This window comes from Haliotis cracherodii, unplaced genomic scaffold (assembly GCF_022045235.1).
Source record: "Haliotis cracherodii isolate W230 unplaced genomic scaffold, xgHalCrac1.p SCAF_8, whole genome shotgun sequence".
Lineage (NCBI taxonomy): Eukaryota > Metazoa > Mollusca > Gastropoda > Lepetellida > Haliotidae > Haliotis > Haliotis cracherodii.
In genome coordinates this window covers 25,554,585-25,580,323 of record NW_027266341.1, presented here as the reverse complement: position 1 = coordinate 25,580,323, position 25,739 = coordinate 25,554,585, and the positions used below count along the sequence as shown (strand labels likewise).

The 25,739-nt window shown below is 41.2% G+C and overlaps 1 protein-coding gene across 3 annotated transcripts in view; it reads left to right on the top strand.

Annotated features, from left to right (window-relative positions):
• Window positions 1-25,739, top strand: part of LOC139450430 (nuclear pore complex protein Nup98-Nup96-like) — a 54,360-nt gene that overhangs the window by 23,123 nt on the left and 5,498 nt on the right. For all 3 annotated transcript variants that reach the window (XM_071232127.1, XM_071232128.1, XM_071232126.1), the window contains 15 exons: window positions 115-228; window positions 1,149-1,259; window positions 5,195-5,411; window positions 8,031-8,165; window positions 9,302-9,457; window positions 9,822-10,121; window positions 11,256-11,398; window positions 12,530-12,674; window positions 14,363-14,458; window positions 16,435-16,544; window positions 18,066-18,245; window positions 18,594-18,727; window positions 20,176-20,463; window positions 22,456-22,611; window positions 24,078-24,207. In XM_071232127.1, the coding sequence (XP_071088228.1) occupies window positions 115-228; window positions 1,149-1,259; window positions 5,195-5,411; window positions 8,031-8,165; window positions 9,302-9,457; window positions 9,822-10,121; window positions 11,256-11,398; window positions 12,530-12,674; window positions 14,363-14,458; window positions 16,435-16,544; window positions 18,066-18,245; window positions 18,594-18,727; window positions 20,176-20,463; window positions 22,456-22,611; window positions 24,078-24,207 (2,415 nt within the window). The remainder of the gene's footprint in view (window positions 1-114; window positions 229-1,148; window positions 1,260-5,194; window positions 5,412-8,030; window positions 8,166-9,301; window positions 9,458-9,821; window positions 10,122-11,255; window positions 11,399-12,529; window positions 12,675-14,362; window positions 14,459-16,434; window positions 16,545-18,065; window positions 18,246-18,593; window positions 18,728-20,175; window positions 20,464-22,455; window positions 22,612-24,077; window positions 24,208-25,739) is intronic.

The following is a 25,739-nucleotide window of genomic DNA, read 5'->3' as shown; positions in this document are numbered from 1 at the left end:
ATTCATACTGTCACACATACTAACACAGCTGGATCACTGATATTTCAGTGTTCTTGTTTGTTCTTTCTCAGTTTATGAGAGGCTAAGTATGGACGGATGTTCTTTCCTTTTCAGGACTCTTCCAGATTGAGGACAATGGGCTACCAGACGAAAATTGAAGAGATCACAGCAAAGATTGGAGCCAAGTTCATAGACTACCGACCTGAAACTGGGTCGTGGGTTTTTCAAGTGAGGCTATTTTTCTCTCGGAGTGTATATTTGTAATCACTGCTTTCATGAAAGACTGTTTTTGACTAGAACGTTACAAGGGTAATTGGGTTTACTTGATTATTTCTGTATCCTTTATGTTCAGAGCAGAAAAGGACCACAGCACCCAAATCTAGTTGAAAGAACTGAGGCTGCACGCTTTCAGTATGTGACCAGGCTGATTGTGTGTCGTCATGCCCTGACACCATGCATAATTGCCCACAGTGCTGTTCCACAAAGTGATCTTAGCACTAAGTTGATCGTAACTCCCATACCTTAACATAGACTTATGACAGTCATGGCGCTGAGGTTGTTTTGTACAACGACACCCAGCCTGCTAAACTCTGGTCTGCCTGACATAAACTTGATTTATATTTTGGCGTCTGTGCTGGCATAAAACAAATTTCACTCACTAACTCTTGTTATGAGTATAACATTGTCCTCTGGATGTTGCAAGCTGGAATATGAATATACATATATGGGAACAATTCAGTGGCTTTTAGGGTTTATGAGAGATGTCATCTTCAAAATGTTAATGGTATAAGACTTACCTTAGGATGAACATCGACCCGTGAAGATCTGGGGTACAATAGGTCTTCAGCAACCCATGCTTGCTGTGAAAGGTGACTACGCTTGTCGTAAGAGGCAACTAACAGGATCGGGTGGTCAGGCTCGCGGAATTGGTTGATTCATGTCATCATATCACAATTGCGTGGATCGATGCTCATGCTATCGATCACTGGATTATCTGGTCCAGACTCGATTATCTACAAACCGCCGTCATATAGCTGGAATATTGCTGAGTGCGGTGCTAAACAACAAATAAACAAACAAACATGCAAACAATAGGATGAACATCATTGACCTCACACACATTGAATGTAACTTTCTTCCTTTTCCAGGTAAAGCACTTTTCTAAATATGGTCTTGTTGATGACTCCGATGAAGAGGAAGTTACTGAATCAGAAAAGAAAAAATTGAAGCTTGCAAAAGAACAACAACTGCAGATTCAGGTCAGTAGCCAATGAAAGCACAGGAGAGAGAGTGTGGTGTGTGTGATTGGCTGACTGACATCCCGTGGGAACCTTCCAATCTTCATGAGTCAACCTATCAGCGGGATTGATGCGTTGCTCATTGAAACATGGATAGAAATTGTGTCGACTTCTGTGATTGGATGGAATGCATTCAGATGAACAATTCTAAATGGAATGTGCCAGTCAGATGAGCTGATATTTGAGGTAGTTCTGTATGGTGATGGTGAACAGTTTAGAAGGCATTGGAATGGAGATTTCATATGATGGACAACTTGTAAATAGGCCACAAGAATCAGAAGCCTTTCAATGCTTATCTGAGAAGTGATTATCATGCTACACGGATTCTACTCCTAGAGTGGGAACAGTTTGCTATATGCACAGATATGTATGCCTATTCCTGCTCTCATGAAGATAATGTACATGTCAGAACTATTTGTTTCATGAATTTTCTGTTGAAATTTTTAACCTTTGTTAGAGTTCACTGCGATCATCAATCATGTCAACCATTATATTCAGTCAATCATGCAATCACTCATTAGTTTAGTTATTTCAGAACAGTTGAGAATTTACAATGTTTTAAACTTTTAACTGTTTCCATATTATTGTTCACCATCATCATTAATCGATCAATCTTTTATTATTTTTGTTTACTAGACTAAACGGTTTTGGTTTTTTTCCTTAAATTTTGTTTGATTTCAATCTCAGGAAGAGAAGGATAGTTTGATTTTAATATGAAATTTCAAATAAAGTTTATATTTACTTGTTGAATCAGTATTTATTAGTACAGATTGTATATATTTTGTATTTCATGCATATGTTGAACTGTGATACTTTTTTATTTCTGATGTATGTGCAATGTAGAGCTATCTATATATTCCCTCTCTCCAAATATTTGGAACTGTATATCCTATATTTACTATGATCACCAGCAATTAATCATGGTTGATATGTAATATAAACTTCTTTGTAGTTATTACCAAATTGCTGTTATGAAACTCATCTCAAATTCTTTCTATGTATCTACTGGGGCAGTCGGCTAGCCTAGTGGTCATTCTGAAGACCCGGGTTATAATCCCCACATGGGTACAATGTGTGAAGCCCATTTCTAGTGTCTCCACCGTGATATTGCTGGAATATTGCTAAATATTGCTAAAAGCTCACTATGTATCTACTTTGTCTACCTGCCACAGAAGTGTTCTTTCTCTTTCGGCTTACTCCTTCTGAAAGGTTTACCGTTTAATGTTTCTTTGAGATAATGTCAGAGACCACCAGAAACTGTGCCATCTTAAGATATAGTCAATTTAGATGCATATATACTACTTAAAAAAAGGAGCATGACATAAACTATAGTAATATGAAAGATTTGGGTGGTCTTTTACACTTTTTCTGTAGTATACATTGATATAGGGAACAATGATTGATGCAATTTCTAATATCCTATGGATATGTATACTATTATGAATGTCGGTTGAGGCTGTTAGACTGGTGCCAGTTTCTAACTTGATATACTCCTGTGTTGATCCTTTGATTAACCTAAATATTTTATACATTTTACTTTTGTGCATATGGGCCTCCACATGTTTGTCTTTGCATGTATCATGTGTATGGTATGCACTAGTTTGTATTTAGTATTAATGTCATATGTTGTTATGAAATAAAAAAACAGAAATATGCCGATCTACAGTTCTTGTTATTGTGTAGTGCTGTTTTGGTTAGATTCCCGACACAAATGTGTTTCTGTAGTTTTTTTTAACTTGGTTGAATTTATTTGTTTAAGTTTTGGTTTCAACAGGTGTTTTTTTATGTTGGTGAAGCTACAATAGTCTTTACCAAATACATTTAAACCTGTACTTGTTTTTGTGTGTTTTTCAGTAGATTTTGGTCAATGCGAATACTTTGATCAGCTCAGTTCATTGGACTGAAAGACATTTTGCAAAACACAGATTTGGTCTAGTGGCTACAGACTGATAGTCAAGACTGTATGTTGCTAATGAAAGATTACAGTATGGTGAATTGCATTGTTGTGCTACATGTTGAAGGGATGTAAAGAGAAATCTATTTTATCCGGAACATGTTAGTTCAAAACACCTCCCAGAAATATTGTTGGGAATATTTGCATATATCAAAAGGAACTTTTGTTCATCCCAAAATTTGTTTTTCTGATGGTTTTTCGCGAGGAATGGAACATGATCCAACTGTATATAGTGAACATTCACTCTTATTGCCATGTGTTTTGCACTTTCCCCAATTGTCAAGAGACATGTCTTAGAAGCATCGTTGATTGCGGGGACAAATCCAAGATTAAAAATATTCCCAAGAAATGAAGGCAATGCTAGGGTTCAGTATGAAGAAAATGTGACTGTAGACAAGTCAGTCTCTATAAAATCAGATCTTAATTCTCACTACTGCTAAACAAAAGACTGAGTACATCCCATTACAGGTCATGTCAGACCGACCGTTCATTAACTTTGACCGACCAATGGAATAACTGACATGAAGTCAACATAAGCCAATCAGAACAGCTTTCTTGTGCTTTATGGCACTTGTTTCAAACTGGCGACTACGCTTAGAAACATTCTTGACACATTCTCGATTTACAAATTGAAAACTGAACAAAAGAACATTCTGGAATGGCTATTAGATGGCCTAGATCATATGAATTAAGTTGTTAAGCCCATAACTGTCATTCTGAAAACCCCACGTTAATTCTTTTTCGAGGTTGCATGATTAGAAATCTGATTAGATTTGACTGTCACTTTCCTGATCTGGTAAGCAATGCTCTGATTGGTCGGATGAAAGGTTGTTCTAAAGGGACTCATAATGGGATGTCCTCAGATCTTTGTTTAGTGGTAGTAAAAACTGAGATCTGACCTCAGTGAGCTTGTGCACAAATTTAGATGTAATTGTGTTCATTATTCATACTTCCTGCAACAACTTTTTTACAAGAACAGGAACCACAAAATTTCATTCGCCATACCAGTGCACAAAGTAGAGATAATTAATGGATAACAACTTTTTTATTTACTGTAAAGGCGACATTTCAGTATAGATCCTTATACAGTTGTCAAGCAAGGCTCTAAGTAATGCCTATCAAACAATTCATACCAGTGCACATTGGAAATGTCTGTCCTGTGTCAAATTGGGTTTACTTCCACATGGCAATTTAGATGCTGTGATACAGTCAAATCTTGATCATTCAAATTTTGCAACTGTTACAAGATACTGTACAGAGTTAAGCAGAACTTGTGAGGTCTTTTGTAAACATGTTAAGTATGAAATAGACAATAACTGTACCATACTATTTGACCTAAGAGTCGTTTATCCAGCTATTTCAAGATCCACCAACAGTGAGCCTGAATCCAAGATCTGTCTTGATAATGATCCTTGGTTTGTCAGCAATATATAGGGTTCGGAATTCCTCGTATTTTAGTGCTGATGGCATGTTTGAAGTTCCCAATGCCAGAAGGGTACATTTACATACTTGTTTTTACAATAAGTTATGACAAAGTAAATTATATGGATCAACTGATACTTTTACACAAATATATATGACAAATGCATGGAAAATGATGGGCACACACTTACTATACAGTATAGTTTACAAAATGAATATTGGGTTTTCAGAAATTAAAACATGAAAAACGTGTATTATCAGTCTCATTGAAAAGGGGGCTAACTGTCTCGCCTACAACTGCTTGCGGGCATACCAAGTTGCCAAAGAGCATACCTAAATATTTCTATGGGTGTCCTTTGGTACTCTTGAAAACCAATACATTTCTATCCATGGTATCTTTGCTTGTTGGTTTACCCAATATGGGCAGTGCCTAGGACCTGTGTTGCCTCAGTAACAATCTTGCTTCATGGAAAAGGGTCACTTGTGGATGCTCAGTGATCAATAAAATATTACCTTTCAGAAGTTGAAGATACAAACTGAAGCCCAGATGAAGGGGAAGGAGGTCAAAGGGCAAGGTGACATGGAGTTCCAACTTCAAGGTCTGACTGGTAAACCAGTATCTCCTCCAAAGGAAGGGTACGAAGCCCATTACGCCCAGTCAGAGGGTATGGATGACTTTGATGAGGATATGCCGGACATTACTATGGAGAAGTTCCCTCGAGATATGGAAGACTCAGGTGGGTTGGGGTAAAGTGTTTGGTAGGTGGCACTGGGTGAAAGGTTTCCTTTGAGATATGGAAGACTCGGGTGGGGTGAGGGAAATGTTTTGTAGGTGGCACTGGATGATGGGTTTCCTTTGAGATATTGAAGACTCGGGTGGGTTGAGGGAAATGTTTGGTAGGTGGCACTGGATGATAGGTTTCCTTTGAGATATGGAAGACTCAGGTGGGTTAAGGGAAATGTTTGGTAGGTGGCACTGGGTGAAAGGTTTCCTTTGAGATATGGAAGACTTGGGTGGGTTGAGGGAAATGTTTGGTAGGTGGCACTGGGTGAAAGGTTTCCTTTGAGATATGGAAGACTCGGGTGGGTTGAGGGAAATGTTTTGTAGGTGGCACTGGATGATGGGTTTCCTTTGAGATATTGAAGACTTGGGTGGGTTGAGGGAAATGTTTGGTAGGTGGCACTGGATGATAGGTTTCCTTTGAGATATGGAAGACTCAGGTGGGTTGAGGGAAATGTTTGGTATTTGGCACTGGGTGATAGGTTTCCATTGAGATATGGAAGACTCAAGTGGGTTGAGGGAAATGTTTGGTAGGTGGCACTGGATGATAGGTTTCCTTTGAGATATGGGAGACTCAAGTGGGTTGGAGCAAAGTGTTTGGTAGGTGGCACTGGATGATAGGTTTCCTTTGAGATATGGAAGACTCAAGTGGGTTGAGGGAAATGTTTGGTAGGTGGCACTGGATGATAGGTTTCCTTTGAGATATGGAAGACTCAAGTGGGTTAGGGTAAAGTGTTTGGTAGGTGGCACTGAATGATAGGTTTCCTTTGAGATATGGAAGACTCAAGTGGGTTGAGGGAAATGTTTTGTAGGTGGCACTGGATGATAGGTTTCCTTTGAGATATGGAAGACTCAAGTGGGTTGGAGCAAAGTGTTTGGTAGGTGGCACTGGATGATAGGTTTCCTTTGAGATATGGAAGACTCAAGTGGGTTGAGGGAAATGTTTGGTAGGTGGCACTGGATGATAGGTTTCCTTTGAGATATGGAAGACAGGTGGGTTGAGGGAAATGTTTGGTAGGTGGCACTGGATGATAGGTTTCCTTTGAGATATGGAAGACTCAGGTGGGTTGAGGGAAATGTTTTGTAGGTGGCACTGGGTGATAGGTTTCCTTTGACATATTGAAGGTGGGTTGAGGGAAATGTTAGACTCGTGGCACTGGATTATTAATTTGTGGATTTACAAAAGAAACTAAGGATCATGTGGTAGTGATAATTGGGGAAACAGCTTGTAGTGACAATTGGGGGAACAGCTGGTAGTGACAATTGGGGGAAACATGAATTCTTCTATTAAAGTTTAATTTTGGTTAAGCATTTATGATTAGGTATGGCCTACATTATTAAAATCTGTAAAGTTGCTATGTTGAATTTACCTGCCACGAAACATGTGCAACCGACTATGACAGCGAACTGAGAATGGGCTTTTGCAAACAAGCGTGCAATTTTGGAGGACATCTCCAACAGTGGGGCCGCTATATATATAGTCTTCACCTCTGTTGTATTTTCGTTTCAGTCTTAAAATTGAAAGACAGGGGACTTAAGTGGAGATTTACCTTTTTTCCATGCCAATTTCAATGTTTTGAATGTGATATTACAGTAATGATGCTACAATCTATCCAGTTCTCCAGAGTTATCCCTACCCATGAGACTCACACTTTATCTAGGCTGTATGATCATGAGTTGGAATACTAATTTACCAGAGTAAGCCACTGGGTGTGTCAGCACCATACCTGTGGTTGTGGGTTTTCAAGTGGTAAGCGTTTGAGACCTGCATCTTTTCTGACTTTCCTCCTACATCCAACTGACACCTTGCTATAAATGAAACACTGCAGTTTTAAACCAAACTTACTCCCTCTAGGACAGTGGGGTAAACTTGTGGTTAAAGCGTTCGCTCGTCAGACCGAAGACCCAGGTTCAATTCCCAACATGGGCACAGTGCGTGCAGTCCACTTCTGGTGTCCCTTCCAAGATATTGCTGGAATATTGCTAGAAGCAGCATAAAACAACTCTCACTCATTTACTTCCTCGACCGCCTCCGTGGTCTAGTGGTAGAGCGTCCGCCCGGAGAGCGGAAGGTTCGGGGTTCGATCCCCGGCCGCGTCATACCAAAAGACGTTAAAAGATGGTACTTGTTGTTATCCTGTCTGACGCTTGGCATTAAGGGGCTAAAACAAGGACTGGTCGGCTCGGAGTCAGTATACTGTGTCTGAGTGGGGTATTCATGTTAAACTACGGCATGGTATCTCAGTGGGCTAGCACTATAAATTGGCATCAGCCCGGACTAGTACAAGCAGCCACACAAACACACACACGTACATGCACGTCGCTATATAAGTGCAATAATCTTGGACGTGACGTTAAACCCAATTTCACCTCACCTCACCATTTACTTCCTCACTAACAACTTTGGCATGTGCTGTCAGTCACATTCATCGAAGCTTGTGATGTCAATCACAAGATTATCTGGTCCAGACTTGATTATTTACAGACCGCCGTCAAATAACTGGAATATTGCTGAGTGCGGTGTTAATCATCAAACAAGCAAACGCTTTAATCTGATATTTCTATGTTCACACAGATGATGATATGAAGGGTATGACCGACACGCCCTCCTCCCACCGCCTCGCCTCCAGCATGGGGGTCAGTGCTCACAGCATGCAGGTCATGAAGGCTTCCTTCTTTGGAGACGACGACTACCAGGATGACTTCAAAGGTAGGAGGGGCAGGGGGTAGCCAAATGGTTAAAGCGTTAACTCATGAAGCTCAAGGCCTGGGTTCAGATCCTCATGTCGTTACAGTGTGTGAAGTCCATTTCTGGTGATAATGAAAGAAGCGGTGTTCAATTAGATTGTGATATTAGTTCTGAGACGATAGAAGCTGGCTTATACATTGACCTGTGACAGTGCCATGACAGGCCTACCAATGAAAACCGGCAGAGTGCTACCAAACTATGGAATTGTACCTACTTCATTTGGAAATAGCCACCCAAATTTTAAACAAGACACGATACCCATAAAACCTGCCACATTTTCAGTGGAGACCACAACAAACTGATTTAGTGCACACTTGCGTCGTTGCAGTCTGCGTGATTTACTGTGTTAATTACCATTGAAAATGTGGCAGGTTTTTTATCATTCCAATGAACACTTTATGGGGATTGTGTCTTGTAATTTGTGTGGCTGTGTCTATTTAGAGTGTGTCCAAATTTCATAGTTTGGTAGCTCACTGAGGTTTTTATTGGTACGCCTGAATGGTCGCTTTGTGGAACAGGGCCATCGAGCCATGTCACATAAGCTGCAAGGTTTTCTTAGCCGTAAGTGTTAGATGTAATGTTGTTGTATTTTCAGGGAAGCTGAGTGGGTTTACATCCAGGGCCATCGAGCAATGTCACATAAGCTGCATGGATTCCTTCGCACTAAGTGTTAGATGAAATGTTGTATTTTCAGGCAAGCTGAGTGGGTTTACATCCGGGGCCATCGAGCAATGTCACATAAGCTGCATGGATTCCTTCGCACTAAGTGTTAGATGAAATGTTGTATTTTCAGGCAAGCTGAGTGGGTTTACATCCAGGGCCATCGAGCAATGTCACATAAGCTGCATGGATTCCTTCGCACTAAGTGTTAGATGAAATGTTGTATTTTCAGGCAAGCTGAGTGGGTTTACATCCAGGGCCATCGAGCAATGTCACACAAGCTGCATGGCTTCCTTCGCACTAAGTGTTAGATGAAATGTTGTTGTATTTTCAGGCAAGCTGAGTGGGTTTACATCAAGGGCCATCAAGCAATGGTCACATTAGCTGCAAGGTTTCCTTAGCCGCAAGTGTTAGATGAAATGTTGTTGTATTTACAGGCAAGCTGAGTGGGTTTACATCCGGCCAGACCTTCCTGAAGCAGCAGGACAAGACAATGCCAAGTCTGTTCAGCCCCGCACTCAAGTCCAAGTATGTGAGCCCGCTGAGGGTGACGCAGTCTCCAGTACCCCAGGAGATGCAGAAACAGCCGCCAGGTAGGAGCCCAGAGGCGTAGGCTGAAGTGGAAGTGAAAACTATCTACACTATTGGCCTAAATTGACACAGGGAAATTGTCATCCTCCTGACATAAATTAAATTAATTTAACCCAACTAGGATTTCTAAGAGAGTTGTTTTTTGCAGCAATTGTTTGCATTCTATAAATTAATGGTTAAGTCAGTTGATAAGTAGAACTCAAGAAATTTGGTTCTATGCTTTGATGTCTCACTTTGAAAGACTGTAAACTTGATTGTGAAAGACATTATGAAAGACATTTTAGGTTCAGTTATTTAAAATATTGCTTTAGGAACAATTGGACTTGTCTGAAGGTCAGCAAACTTAAAAAATCAATTCCTTTGTAGGTCTTTTCTCACAAAAGATAATAGCCCCAGAAGCTCGTCGTCCCCCTCAGAATTTTGGTCATCCTCCGCTAGCCGAACACATGCTGTTGACGAGTGGGCTGAGCCAGAAGGACACACCCAGGAAGATTGTGGGGTCGCGAGTAAAGAGAGACATACCCCCTGTCAGTGACTCCCTCATGTACAAGAAGCAGAAGCTGATAGTGGACGCAGGCTGCCTGATGGGCAGGTCATTCCGTGTGGGCTGGGGGCCTGGCTGGACACTGGTACACAGTGGCCAACCCTCCAACTTCGAGGAGAAAGGTAGAGAAGACAATGTAACATCTTTGTCAGGAACATGCATTGTAGAAATTGGCCCATTTTAGGGGTTTTGCTCCATGTTATCATTATAAGGACTAGTGGACAAAAACTGTTAGTTTCTAACCCTGAACATGTCAGAGCTACAGTTAAGCTGTGTATTTGCGTAAAGTACCCACCAAAAGTATTCAAAACCCAATTACTTTAAATTAACTTGCGTACAGAAACGCATGCGTTAAATGAAAACTCAAATTATAAAAAACAGCAAGCGTAAATACCCAATGAAGCTTTTTCACAATGCGTACAATGGAGCTCATTTCTGAAACACAATTACGAGCTAATTTACTTTCCAAGTCCAGCCTATAGTTAGAACCGAGCTATACATCTAAAACATTATTTTATTATATTTTCTTTTAAATCTCAAAATGTTGTCTCATTTTGGGAATAACCCATTAGAGTGATGAATAGATGAGTGAAAATAGTGGGGTCATGGCTCAATAATTGTGAGGGTGAAATGTAAGATTGTGTGACAATTGTACAATGCTATTTTCTGCTGGTAAGAAGCCACAATACACTGTTTCATTAATTACCTCAAATCTACTAAGTCGGTGGGATAGCCTTGTGGTTAGAGCCAAACATTCCCCACATGGGTACTATGTGTGAAGCCCATTTCTGGTGTCCCCTGCTGTGGCCCAGTCATGATTTGCTGTGTAGAGTTGCGTCCCTTGGGCACGCCAGAAACCTATGATTGTGGGTTTAAATCCCGGTTCGCCCCAATTATATTTCTAGGTTTGTGAGCACCATACCCGTGCTCGTGGGTTTCACCAAAGTGGTAAACGTCTGAGACCTGCATCACTTTCCTCCTATATTAAGCTGACACGCTGTGGTATAACTTGAATACTGTTAAAAGCAGCGTTAAACCAAACTCACTTACTCACTTTATGTCAAAGTGTAGTGGCAAACACTTTGGACACTATATATGATCCAATTTATAACAGGCCTTCATTTGCAATAAAATTTGAAATGAATCTTGGATCTGAATAGCACTAAATGCGGATCTAGGGTCACACTCCTTTCAGCTATACTAAACCTTCGTACAGATTTTAAACTTGGCTTGTAATGGTTTGGGTTCGTTTGCAGAGGCACCTCGGCAGACACCATTCTCCCTGTTGCCTGGCATCCAGGGTGGGAAGCCGGTGAGGGCAGGCAGCAAGGCTTGGACTGTGACCTGTGAGAAGATGGACGTAGCAGATTATCTCACTGGCAATGATAAGACAGTCATAGTGAGTGCAGGGTTTACTCTGATAGGTTAAAGAAGACGAGAGTTTGATTCCCCACATGGGTGCAATTGCTGGTGTTCCCTGATGTGAGATTTCTGGAATATTGCTCACTCACTCTGATATGTTTAGATCATGAAAATTAATTCTTGTATGACCATTGACTTTGGAGTACGATACAGATGCAGTGCTTAAAACTGCATCACTAAGGCCTGGAAAAAGAGTGTGTTTAAACAGCAGGGCTTGAGTCAGCTATCTCCAACATGCACCAATGCAACCTTTTATTGAAAAGTGCAACCTAATATTTATGTCTCAATGCACGAAGTGCTTGTAAAACAAATGAAAATTTGTGTCTGACTTACCCTTACTTTTCAACCCAACAACGACTTTTGTACTCGCTCAGTACCTTTAAGCTTTATGTACCCTATTACACCATTAGCCACTGTGTTTTGTGTAATTTGTCATGCTTCCTTGGGCTTGTCTCCAAACTGTGGGTACTTGAATATTATCTCGCGTTTGACAGCAATATGTAACTAATTTCAGTAAAATCATGATACAGATTTATTTATTTAGACTAGTTTATGCATTTATGTTTCGACTTTTATAAATTTATCGGACCAGGGTGCAACCTGGTTTTGTTCGGTGCAACTAGGTTTTCATGTCAACATGCACCTGGTGCAAGTTAAATAATTTTTTAAATCGAGCCCTTGACAGTGCCAGATTATAATATTACAGTAATTTATCAGGCAGGTATAACCAATGTTGCTGACTGTCTTTCAAAATGTCCTAAAGGTGTTTTTCAAATTTGGTAATGATATTGAAGAAGTTCTTATCAAATGTTGAAAAAGAAATCATAAAATATCCTCTTGCCATTTGTTTCGGTTAAAATCACTGACAAGCGACCCGTGAAGAGGCCGGGTGGAATAGGTCTTCAGCAACCGTAAAAGGCGATAATGCTTGTCGTAAGAGGTGACTAACGGGATCGGGTGGTCAGGCTCGCTGACTTGGTTGATGCTTGTCATTGTATCCCAATTGTGTGGATCGATGCTCATGATATCAGTCACTGGATTGTCTGGTCCAGACTCGATTGCGGTATTAAACAGCAAACAAACACTGACACGCCCACTCCCATTCCAGTCCACCCACGAGGAGATGCTGGATGTGCAGCTGGAGAACTCACAGCGAGACACGGATGGGGGCTGCCCACTGTTTGTGCCATCTCCTGGTGTAGACTCTCTTCATCAGTATGCACAGCTGGGAGAGAAGCTCTTAGAGGAGAACAGTGAGTATCTGCAGCCATAGGTTTTACATCAGAGCATTTCTTCTTTCTTTGTGGAAATATGTCCACATCACCCTGTTAATCCTGCTTAGACCAACCTGGAATGTTAACCCAGTCAGACCCGTGAAGATCCGGAATAGAATAGATCTTCAGCAACACATGCTTGCTGTAAAAGGCAACTTTGCTTGTTGTAAAAGGCGACTAACGGGATCGGGTGGTCAGGCTCACTGCCTTGGTTAATGCATGTCATCGATCCCAATTGCGTGGATCGATGCTCATGATATTAATCACTGGATTGTCTGGTACAGACTCGATAATTTACAGGCCGCTGTCATATAGCTGGAATATTGCTGAGCGCGGCGTTAAACAACAAACCAACCAACCAACCAACCATGATTAGACCTCCAGATGAGATGCTTATTTGAGTATTTAAGAGTTGCTTGAGTACAATGATGTATGAAGAAGTATCATAACCCATTGGTATAACACTGTTGATAATGCCCGGTGTACAGCTTGGGTACACATAAATCTTTACAGATTTTCTTCCTCCTGTATATTTCTTTGTTTGTTTAACGCTGCACTCAGCAATATTCTAGCTGTGTGACAGGGGACTGTTAATAATTGAGTCTCGACCAGACAATCCAGTGATTGACATGATGAGCATCGATCCACGCAATTTAGTTATGATGACATCCCGTTAGTCGCCTTTTACGGCAAGCATGGGTTGCTGAAGACCTATTCTGTCCCGGATCTTAACAGATCTTCCTACTGACTGAATGTCGGGATGGCATGTACATGAACTCAACTGTCGTGAATAATGAAGAAATGTGCAAGCTCTCTCTTATTGTAAGAGAGACATATTTCGTTGTTTTGTGACATCTGACTCAGACATGAATTGTTGTTTTGTGACATCTGACTCAGACATGTATCATCGTTTTGTGACAGCTGACTCAGACATGTGTCGTTTTGTGACATCTGACTCAGACTTCAATTGTTGTTTTGTGACATCTGACTCAGACATGTGTTGTTTTGTGACATCTGACTCAGACATATGTCTTTGTGACATGATTAAAACATGCATCGTTGTTTTGTGACATCTGACTCAGACATGAATTGTTGTTATGTGACATCTGACTAAGAGATGTATCATCGTTTTGTGACAGCTGACTCACACATGCATTGTTGTTTTGGGACATCTGACTCACACATCCATCGTTGTTTTGTGACATCTGACTCACACATGCATCGTTGTTTTGTGACATCTGACTCACACATGCATCGTTGTTTTGTGACATCTGACTCACACATGCATCGTTGTTTTGTGACATCTGACTCACACATGCATCGTTGTTTTGGGACATATGACTCAGACATGCATCGTTGTTTTGGGACATCTGACTCACACATGCATCGTTGTTTTGGGACATATGACTGTGTGACAGCACATAAAGCTTACGCTATTCAGAAATAACTCGAAACAGCATAGAAGTAGAATCATTTCTTTAAACGTTTAAAAGTTCACAAAACCCATTCGGCTGGACAGAGGAGTGAAAATATATAGAATACCCAAAGAATCGTATTAATACCCAATGTGAATGATAACATGTGAGTATACTCAATAGCTCCAACAGTTATGTGGAGCCCTGCATCCTGTTGTTTCTGTGGGGTCACTGATGCTGACTGTGTTGCAGGTGGGCACCCTGATGAGAGCAGTGTGGATCATATACGGATGGTGTGGAACCTCTGTGTAGCTCTGTGGGGGAATCTCCCCGAGTTCAGGTACTCAGGTGAGTCACAGTCATGTAGTAAACATCAATACACTGATTGGTTTAGATCACTCCGTGGCCTATTGCTTTCACTATTCGCAATACTAATAACAACACTAAAGCAACACTAAAAGCATCACTAAAAGCAACACTAATAGCAACACTAAAAGCAACACTAATAGCATCACTAAAAGCAACACTAAAAGCATCACTAAAAGCAACACTAATAGCAACACTAAAAGCAACACTAAAAGCAACACTAATAGCTTCACTAAAAGCAACACTTATAGCATCACTAAAAGCAACACTAATAGCATCACTAAAAGCAACACTGAAAGCAACACTAAAAGCAACACTAATAGCATCACTAAAAGCAACACTAAAAGCAACACTAATAGCAACACTAAAAGCAACACCAAAAGCAACACTAAAAGCATCACTAAAAGCAACACTAATAGCAACACTAAAAGCAACACTAAAAGCAACACTAATAGCATCACTAAAAGCAACACCAATAGCATCACTAAAAGCAACACTAAAAGCATCACTAAAAGCAAAACTAAAAGCTTCACTAAAAGCAACACTAAAAACATCACTAAAAGCAACACTAATAGCAACACTAAAAGCAACACTAAAAGCAACACTAATAGCATCACTAAAAGCAACACTAATAGCATCACTATAAGCAACACTAATAGCAACACTAATAGCAACACTAAAAGCAACACTAAAAGCAACACCAAAAACAACACTAAAAGCAACACTAATAGCATCACTAATAGCATCACTAAAAGCAACACTAATAGCAACACTAAAAGCAACACTAATAGCAAACACTAAAAGCAACACTAATAGCAACACTAAAAGCAACACTAAAAGCATCACTAAAAGCAACACTAATAGCAACACTAAAAGCAACACCAGTAGCAACCCTTATAGCAACACTAAAAGCAACACTAATAGCAACACTAAAAGCAACACTAATAGCAACACAAGTTATTAGAAAGAGATTTACATGCCTTCTTTTATGACATTTAATGCAATCACAACATACAATGTTAAACTACCTCTGAAATCAAGGAAATATGAACTTTTAGAAAATCCCAAATTTTAAACAAAATATCATTTGTTTCTCAATTTGCATGAATCCCTGCAACAGTTGCAGATAATCATAGTTTGTTAAGGTATGAATCTGTCTGTGACCCTTCACCCGACGGCCCCCTCTGACACTTCAATAGGTGAATGAGGAAGGGTTAGAAGCAGCCTTGAACATGTTGCTCTTGTACATTTTGTTACGAAGGTTTAAGAACAATTTAAAGTCATTACTGCAAGGGTCCGTTAAACCTGGCATGAGGGGTGGTCGGGTAGCCTAGTGATTAAAGCGTTTGCTCGTCACGCCAAAGACCCGGGTTGGATTCCCGACATGGGTACAATGTGTGGAGAACATTTCTGGTGTCCCCCGCCGTGATATTGCTGGAATATTGCTAAAAGCGGCGTAAAACAATACTCACTTACTCAACCTGGCATGAGTTGACCGTATGTGTTGTAGATACAGCACCAGATTATCCAAAACTGTTTGTTGTTGGTACATGTCATCATGTGTTTTATCAATGTTAATATGTAGATAAATACTTTACATGTCTATAGAATCTACGATAAACTGGTAACAGGTTCTAGGAGCATGATAACAGTGTGTCTTCAGCTACTAAGTCTGAAGCCAAAATCAAGTAAAAACAGTTTGGTATAGTACTCGGATGATAATAGTAAATTAGCATTATGATGTGTACGCACATAACTGTACTGAAAATGTTGCCATGAGATTCTTCTGGCACTGACAAACAGTTGTTTTCAGAGTTTAACGTAAAATATATTCTTGATGATGTAAGTTTATGAGCTTTAAAATACTGTTATTTGAAGCAATTTTAATTGTCAAAACAAATCCATCATTTTTTTACCTCTTTTGACATATCTGATCATATTCTGTATGTCTTTGTCAGACACTGATGAGTATGCTGTTAGCCAGGCACGAAGAGAAGCCTTCTCAAAATGGTTGTCCGAGACAGCCCAGCCTAAGATCAAGGAAGAAGTGCAGGAGTCCAAGTTCAAGGTGACCCTATACTCTGGACCACCTCCGTGGCCTCTTTATCATGCCAATATCCATTAAAAGATGCAAGTTTTTCTTACAATGCCTTGCACACAGCTTTATGGGGATGAAACAAGGGCTTGTCGGCTCAGGGTCAGTGTAATGTGTCTGTGGGGTATCCCCGTTCAACTGTGGCATGGTATCTCATTGAGCTAGCACTATTACACAGGCATTTATCCAGACTAGAACAAGCACATATTCTTGAACGCGAAGTTAAGCCCATTTCGACCTCACCTTGACAATTGCATGCCACCAAAAAGGCTTTGCCAGTGATGTAAGTTGTTGCACGACCCTGATTCAATTATTTAATGGTAGATGTGACAAACTGTGATACTGCTGAATGCCTCATTCAGCCGTTTTCACTCACTCACTGTTATATGAAATTCCACTATGAATTTGGGAAATGCTTGAGTCTGATTGGTCAATCAAAGGTTTCAAATCACAATAACCACCTGATCTGACATCTACTGTTCCAGTTAAATGTACAAGTAACCTAGCTTCACATTGTGAGCCTAAATTATCCTCACATGTTTGGCTTCAGGCCAGATTTCACATTGCATGCAAGATGCTACTCAGACATGGAGGAAGAGGTTAGCTGTCAGAGAATTAGTTCGATCTGTCAGCATGCATTGACCAACACATTGTACTGATGGGAGAGAGACCCATGAAGATCCGGGGCAGAATAGGTCTTCAGCAACCCATGCTTGCCGTAAAAGGCGACAGCTTGTCGTAAGAGGCGACTAATGGGATTGGATGGTCAGGCTTGCTGACTTGGTTGAAGCATGTCATCGATCCCAAATGAGTGGATCGATGTTCATGATGTCAATCACTGGATTGTCTGGTCCAGACTCGATTATTTTACAGACCGCCATCATATAGCTGATATATTGCTGAGTGTGGAGTTAAACAACAAACCAACAACTGATGGGAGAGTGAATGAACACTGTAGAATAATATAATAATGGGTATGAGTTCAGCTGATATGATGTTAAACAGAATTTCCTCATTCTGTAACCATGTGGGGGTAAGAATAGATCCCTAGCAACCTATTCTGGTCGTAAGAGGTGATCAAATGGATCAGGTGGTCAGACTTGGTGACTTGTCATCATACCCTAATGGCGTGGATTGTTGCTCATAATATCAATAACTGTCTGGTCCAGACTTGATTATTAACATGTAGCTAGAATATTGCCGGATGCATCGTTAAAACGACAAACAATCAAGCCTGCTGAAGGCAGTTGCTCATGCTGTCACCCACTGGTTGTCTGTCTCATTCAATTATTAACAGATTGGCTATCGCTGTCTGTGATGTAAAGAACTTACGACTCACTTCATTGTTACCAGGCTTTATAAAAGCAATACTGGTGAGTTACCAGATAACCTGAATACATTAAGAAGACAACACCCTTGAAATATTTTCCTATGCTAGTTTGTTTTTATATACATTCATCAATCTAATCGCGTATGTTATGTTTGTAATTTCAGAATCAAGGTCACCTAATAGCCATTTTGAGCTATTTAAGTGGGAGACAGATAACTGATGCGTGTACATTGGCACAGAAGTCAGGTGATCACAGATTGGCGCTCTCATTGGCTCAAGCAGTCGGCAGCCATGTTCCTCGGCAGATGTTGGCCCGGCAGCTGGAGGAGTGGGCGGAGCTTGGGGTATGTGAAATAAAACATTCAATCATGCCTTATATGGATCAAACTCATGAAAGTCCAAACATGTTATGGAATTTCTGGGGGATGTTAAGATTGTGATTATTGTTTATTTCATTTTTTTATGCAAACAAATCTCAAGTATATATTAACCAATCAGAACAGATGTTGTGTAAGTTACTTATGCATTGTGGAGTACAGTCACAAGTTACAAAGGCTATTTGGTATCACAGGGTTTATTATGGGTGTTTTTTCTGAGGATGCCGAAAATAATGGCAATTGTGAAAACCCACAAATCTTGGTGCAACACTGACTCTTGTGCATTCTGACAGAGCTATGTTGATTATGTTCCAGGCAAATCACTTTATCGACCAAGTAAGACTGAAGATCTACTCCCTGCTGTCTGGTCAACTGGTGTGGTCATCCAGCACACCTGTCAACACTTGTGACAACATGGACTGGAAGCGAGCCCTTGCCTTGCATCTGTGGTCAGTCACAGCCCTATGTAGCCCTTGTTTACCCATAACAGGACTAATACCTAAATCATTTGACCCGTGAAGATTCCGGGGTAGAATAGGTCTTCAGCAACCCATGCTTGCCGTAAAGGTGACTATGCCTGTCGTAAAAGGCGACTAACGGGATCGGGTGGTCAGGCTCACTGACTTGGTTGATGCATGTCATCGTATCCCAATTGCGTTGATTGATGCTCATGATATTAATCGCTGGATTGTCTGGTCCAGACTCGATTATTTACAGACCGCCGTCAAAAAGCTTGAATATTGTTGAGTGCGGCGTTAAACAACAAACCAACCAACCTATGTAGCCCTTGTTTACCCATTACCTTTGTTAGGTTGTCATGGCCAAATTTGGGGAATCTGATACAAAGATGAGTAAAATATCTGTCTTTCAGGCACCTGATAATAGTTTATGTAGCTACTTCGGATTTGGTGATGAAATACTATATACAGTATTCGACGTAATAAGCGCCAACGGCGATATTTGCTAATATATTGGTTGGTGAACAATCCCAATTAGCACCCCTTCCGATTTATCATTCTTTGTGTTAGGTGTGTTATATGCTCCCTTAATTATGGGCAATTAAATTCTTGAAAATATATCTGTCGTGTATAATATGCACATCTTTTGTATCATATCAGGCTGTCAGCATAAACCACGAAATTTACGATCTCTCAACTCTGTTGTGTTTTTTCACCAAATTTTTATTCTAATAAGAGCCCCCCTATTTCTAATTTTGAGAATGCCCTGGGCGCTTATAACATCAAATACGGTATCTTAAAAGGCGACTAAGCTTATCGTAAGAGGCGACTAACGGGATCGGGTGGTCAGGCTCGCTGACTTGGTTAAAACATGTCATTGATCCCAATTGCGTAGATTGATGCTCATGGTGTCAATCACTGGATTGTCTGGTCCAGACTCAATTATTTACAGACCGCCATCATATAGCTGGAATATTGAGTGCGGTGTAAAACAACAAACCAACCAACCAACCAACTACATATCTGAAAAAATAGAATAGATATACAGGGAAGGAAATTATCCAAGAATGTTGACTAGCCCGAAGAGTAATAACATAAAGCAATACAGTACATTCACCCAGTGCACTCAAAACAACCCACTCATCCGATGGTACATGACCACATGGTTGAAACACGGATGCGTTCGTACTCCTGAAACACAAGTTTCAAACGTGTGGTGTCACCCAAGGCAAGTGACTTAGTTCAAATGTGCCTTTGTTCACCCAGCACGAAATGGGTACCGGATATCTGAGATTGATCTGAACTCTAGATCCTGTCAGCCACTTGTTTTCACAAAAAGGATTGGTTGCTGAATACCAATTCTAAACCGGATCTTCACAGAGTTTAACATCTGTTTTGTGATTCTAAAACATCACCAATAGATAACACTTTACTTCCAGGTATCACTGCAAGCCCAACGCAAGCATATCTGAAGCCTTGTCCCAGTATGAAGATGCCTTCAAAAGCCGCACCCCATTCGGCAAATACTCCAACTCCCCACTGCCTCCGTATCTGGAAGACAATGACAGTTACGAGGAAGAGGAGGAGGCGATGGATGAGCGAGATGACCATGTGGTGCGGGACACCTGCTACCACTTGCTCAAGTTGTACTGTCAGAAGGGCCATAGGCTGGAGAGGATCCTCAACCCCACCACATCCACTGCCAACCAGCTGGATTACCGTCTCAGGTAGGTGCAACTGTACCATGTCAGAAAAGTTAGTTGAAACAGGAAGGTTTTCTAAAAATTTGCTCCAATTAGCAGTGTGCCTACATTGGTTTGTGGGGAGGTGGGGTAGTCTAGTGGTTAAAGCGTTTCCTCGTCACACCAAAGACCTGGGTTCGATTCCCGACATGGGTACAATGTGTAAACCCATTTCTGGTGTCCCCTGCCGTGATATTGCTGGAATATTTCTAAAAGCGGCGTAAAATCAAACCCACTCACTCATTCATTCATTCACTCACTCACTCACTCACTCACTCACTCACTCACTCACTCACTCACTCGCTCGCTCGCTCACATTGGTTTGTGGTGGCCCAATGGAGATTCTTGTTCAGAAGGTCATCTCAAGTCATCACATCCCATTCTTGTCGCAAGACCAATCTAAGACATGGGTTTCTTACACACCTGTGGGTGAGAAACCCCTTTGAGATAACTGGTATCAAACATATGTATGAGATCAAATTCCAGGACCGTGATTGGCTACTCCATGGTGATGACCTGGTGTCAGTTGATGACGGACTACTTTCCTGAGTGTAAGTCATTCATAAGTAGCTCGTGCTTCAGTCGAATGTTCACCTACGTCTGTATTGAACGGCAAGACCGTGTAATTAATAATAAAAATAAACAAACTCGACTTCGTCTGCGAGTTTGTTTGTTATTATTATCAGTTACATTGTCTGTTGTTATGGCAACATTATCGTTTTTTCAGAGTGTAAACCCCCTTGATGCCACAGCGACACATATGTCCCTTGTCTTCAACCCTCACTTCGTGACTGAAAGTTAGGTACATTGTAAATCTCGCCAAATCACAATTCACAGCGTTATATAAATATTTACTGTGTGTTTAGAAATCTAAATATCGGATATTAACTCGAATAATTAAAGTAGAAAAATAGCATATTAGTGATCACGGGTATCACATCACTAATGATAATTCTGAAACGTCGCTGATAAGCATAGAATCGTTTAGAATGTTTTGGAAAATACGCATATACGAACGCGGAATTGTACAATACAATACAATGATGTGGTAAATTCAACAGAAGACCTAAAAGTTTCCGTCCTGTGTGACGCCATGACTGACGCTAAATCACGCACAACGATGACGGTAGTTGTCTGCATTTCTGACTAATTCTCTTTGATACGTTGGAAAACATGGTAAACAAATAACAGTACGCAGATTGTCAGAATGTTTCTGATTACCTACACGACACATTTATGTGTATACGATCCCTCAATCAACGAAAACCTTCTCTGGAAATCCCGCGTACTGTTGTCAGTGAACACGCCATTTTATAAAAGTCGGTCACCGGTAGTGATGTCATACGGAAGTAAACATTATTGTATATATTTGGTAATTTCTTTGAGGTGTAAACTTTCATCTTGGCACCCAGCGCGTTCTTGGTTTTTGTCTAGTATGCATTTTCATCATCACCTTGATAATCCACAGATATGACGGAAACCTTTTTTGTGTAGGGTCACATTATTTATGAGTAGTAAGCAGCACATAGGATGACGTCACTTATGACAGAGGTGTTACGTATTAATGCGCTACTGCAATCATGAGAACAGACAAAATTCATCGGTTCGATGCTAAAAAGGTGCGATTTTAGGATGTGTAAGAAACAGATTACTGCACTCGTGCCTGTCAGATACCATTGATCTTACAACTCGTTGTTACAAAGCGTATCTAACTCGCTTTCGCTCGTTAGATACGATTTGAAACAACTCGTTGTAAGATCAATGGTATCTGACAGACACTCGTGTAGTAATCTCTATAGGGTGGTAACAATTTTTTAGTAAGCTGATGGTGTGTCCACCTCCAACATGCTATCAAACAATAGTTTGCTTGCCTGATATTTTTACATGCAGTACTAGTTTGAGCATTGCATACTGTGGTATAAATAATTCTGTTGACAGACTGACATGTACGAGTGTTTCATCCCATGTATGTTTCAGCTGGCACCTGTACCAGGTGTTACAGTCCATGTCCTACCATCACGTCTCCCCCTACCATGCTGCCTGTCTTCACACCAGCTTTGCGGCACAGCTCGAAGCTCTCCATCTCTGGCACTGGGCAGTATTTGCCCTGCTACATATTGAAGATGCACTCAGGTAGGTGGTCCATCTATTACACTTTGCCTTGTTTCATAGTGAAGATGCACTTAGGTAGGTGGTCCATCTATGGCACTTTGCCTTGTTTCATAGTGAAGATGCACTTAGGTAGGTGGTCCATCTATGGCACTTTGCCCTACTGCACATTGAAGAGGCACTTAGGTAGGTGGTCCATCTATGGCACTTTGCCTTGTTTCATAGTGAAGATGCACTTAGGTAGGTGGTCCATCTATGGCACTTTGCCCTACTGCACATTGAAGATGCACTTAGGTAGGTGGTCCATCTATGGCACTTTGCCTTGTTTCATAGTGAAGATGCACTTAGGTAGGTGGTCCATCTATGGCACTTTGCATTGCTGCACATTGAAGAGGCACTTAGGTAGGTGGTCCATCTATGGCACTTTGCCTTGTTTCATAGTGAAGATGCACTTAGGTAGGTGGTCCATCTATGGCACTTTGCATTGCTGCACATTGAAGAGGCACTTAGGTAGGTGGTCCATCTATGGCACTTTGCCTTGTTTCATAGTGAAGATGCACTTAGGTAGGTGGTCCATCTATGGCACTTTGCCCTACTGCACATTGAAGATGCACTTAGGTAGGTGGTCCATCTATGGCACTTTGCCTTGTTTCATAGTGAAGATGCACTTAGGTAGGTGGTCCATCTATGGCACTTTGCATTGCTGCACATTGAAGAGGCACTTAGGTAGGTGGTCCATCTATGGCACTTTGCCTTGTTTCATAGTGAAGATGCACTTAGGTAGGTGGTCCATCTATGGCACTTTGCCCTACTGCACATTGAAGAGGCACTTAGGTAGGTGGTCCATCTATGGCACTTTGCCTTGTTTCATATTGAAAATACTCCCTTGGCAGCACCATGAAACAGTACTGCAAACACCTCTATTGAAAAAGGGGGGATGGGTGGCTCATTTTAAGGAGCCACAATTTCGCTGTGCAGAGTTGTGTCCATTGGGCGCTACAGAAACCTATGATCATTGGTTTCCTTGTTCGACCTGATTATGTTCTAGGTTTGTCAGCACCATACCCACCCAAAGTGGTAAAAGTCAGAGAGAGACCTTAATCACTTCAGGTTTTCCTCCAACATTAGGCTGACACGCCATGATATAACGGGATACTGTTCGGAGTGGCGTTTAACCAAACTCACCCACTCACACACTTAAATATGTCCTCAACAAACTCACCAACTCTCACACTTAAATATGTCCTCCATTACTGTTTGGTGGGAGTAGGTTTGATGGTGAACATCCTACGAGAGGCTTACCCCTGCAGATAACAACACAGGACCCCATGTGGGAGTAAAGATTGTTTGTCTTCACCCCTTAATTAATCCTTTGTAATGAGCTCTCTTTTAACAAGGCATTTTGTAAATGGGAGACAAGCAGAATGATCAGTTTACCCAGAAATCTTTTGTGTTGCTCCATATTCATGCTATACTCTGTGATGTTCCAGACGAGAGACTGCAGTGAGATCAGTATTAGAGCGCCATGTGACGCTGTCGAAGAGCCCCAAGTACTTACACAAGGAGGAGTTTGTGAGAGAGAGGCTTCGGGTTCCTCACGCATGGATACACCATGCTAAGGTGGGAAACTTGTCAGTGGAACTGAACCGATGTATGGAGATTGGTGGAGGACGAGATGAACATATGGTCCCCTGAAATAGTCTTGTGTAGAAGATTTGAAAAAAATAATTCTAAAGAACCAACACACCAGCATTAAGAAACCAGAGCTCACTGGACGCAAAATATTGCATCGTGAACACATACAAACTATGAATGGCGACGAGAATTGGTTGCTTACTTGCTATGGTTAATGTGGGGAGAGAATAGGTTGCTTACTTGCTATTGCTGAGAAGGGGGGTTGTATACTTGCTATTGCTAGGAAGGGGATGAGAATAGGTTCTTAACTTGCTATTGCTAGGAAGGGGATGAGAATAGGTTGTTTTCTGGCTATTGCTTAGAAGGGGATGAGAATGGGTTCTTAACTGGCTATTGCTAGGAAGGGGATGAGAATAGGTTGTTTACTGGCTATTGCTAGGAAGCAGATGAGAATAGGTTGTTTACTGGCTATTGCCTAGAAGGGGATGAGAATGGGTTCTTTACTTGCTATTGCTAGGAAGTGGATGAGAATAGGTTGTTTACTGGCTATTGCTAGGAGGCGGATGAGAATAGGTTGTTTACTTGCTATTGCTTAGAAGGGGATGAGAATGGGTTGCTTACTGGCTATTGCTTAGAAGCGGATGAGAATAGGTTGCTTACTGGCTATTGCTAGGAAGGGGATGAGAATGGGTTGCCTACTGGCTATTGCTAGGAAGGGGATGAGAATGGGTTGCTTACTGGCTATTGCTAGGAAGGGGATGAGAATGGGTTGCTTACTGGCTATTGCTTAGAAGCGGATGAGAATAGGTTGATTACTGGCTATTGCTAGGAAGGGGATGAGAATAGGTTGATAACTGGCTATTGCTAGGAAGGGGATGAGAATGGGTTGCTTACTGGCTATTGCTTAGAAGCGGATGAGAATGGGTTGCTTACTGGCTATTGCTAGGAAGGGGATGAGAATGGGTTGCTTACTGGCTATTGCTAGGAAGGGGATGAGAATGGGTTGCTTACTGGCTATTGCTAGGAAGGGGATGAGAATGGGTTGCTTACTGGCTATTGCTTAGAAGCGGATGAGAATAGGTTGATTACTGGCTATTGCTAGGAAGGGGATGAGAATAGGTTGATTACTGGCTATTGCTAGGAAGGGGATGAGAATGGGTTGCTTACTGGCTATTGCTTAGAAGCGGATGAGAATAGGTTGCTTACTGGCTATTGCTTAGAAGGGGATGAGAATAGGTTGATTACTTGCTTGGACATTTCTCAATACAAACGTAGACAGTGTTGAAAGACTCTGGCCTCAAAATGTACATACCAAGTTGGTCTCACTTGTGAATGAACTCCCTGGACCATATTATTTTGCCTTATGCCCAGCCCTTACTGTAATTCGTTGCAGGGTAGAGATGTACACCATTATCCCATGCTTGCTGACTAATGAAAATGTGATTATTTGAAGCCTACTGAGCCCCGTGAAGATCATGGTTAGAATAGGTCTTCAGCAACCCTTGCTTGTCGTAAAA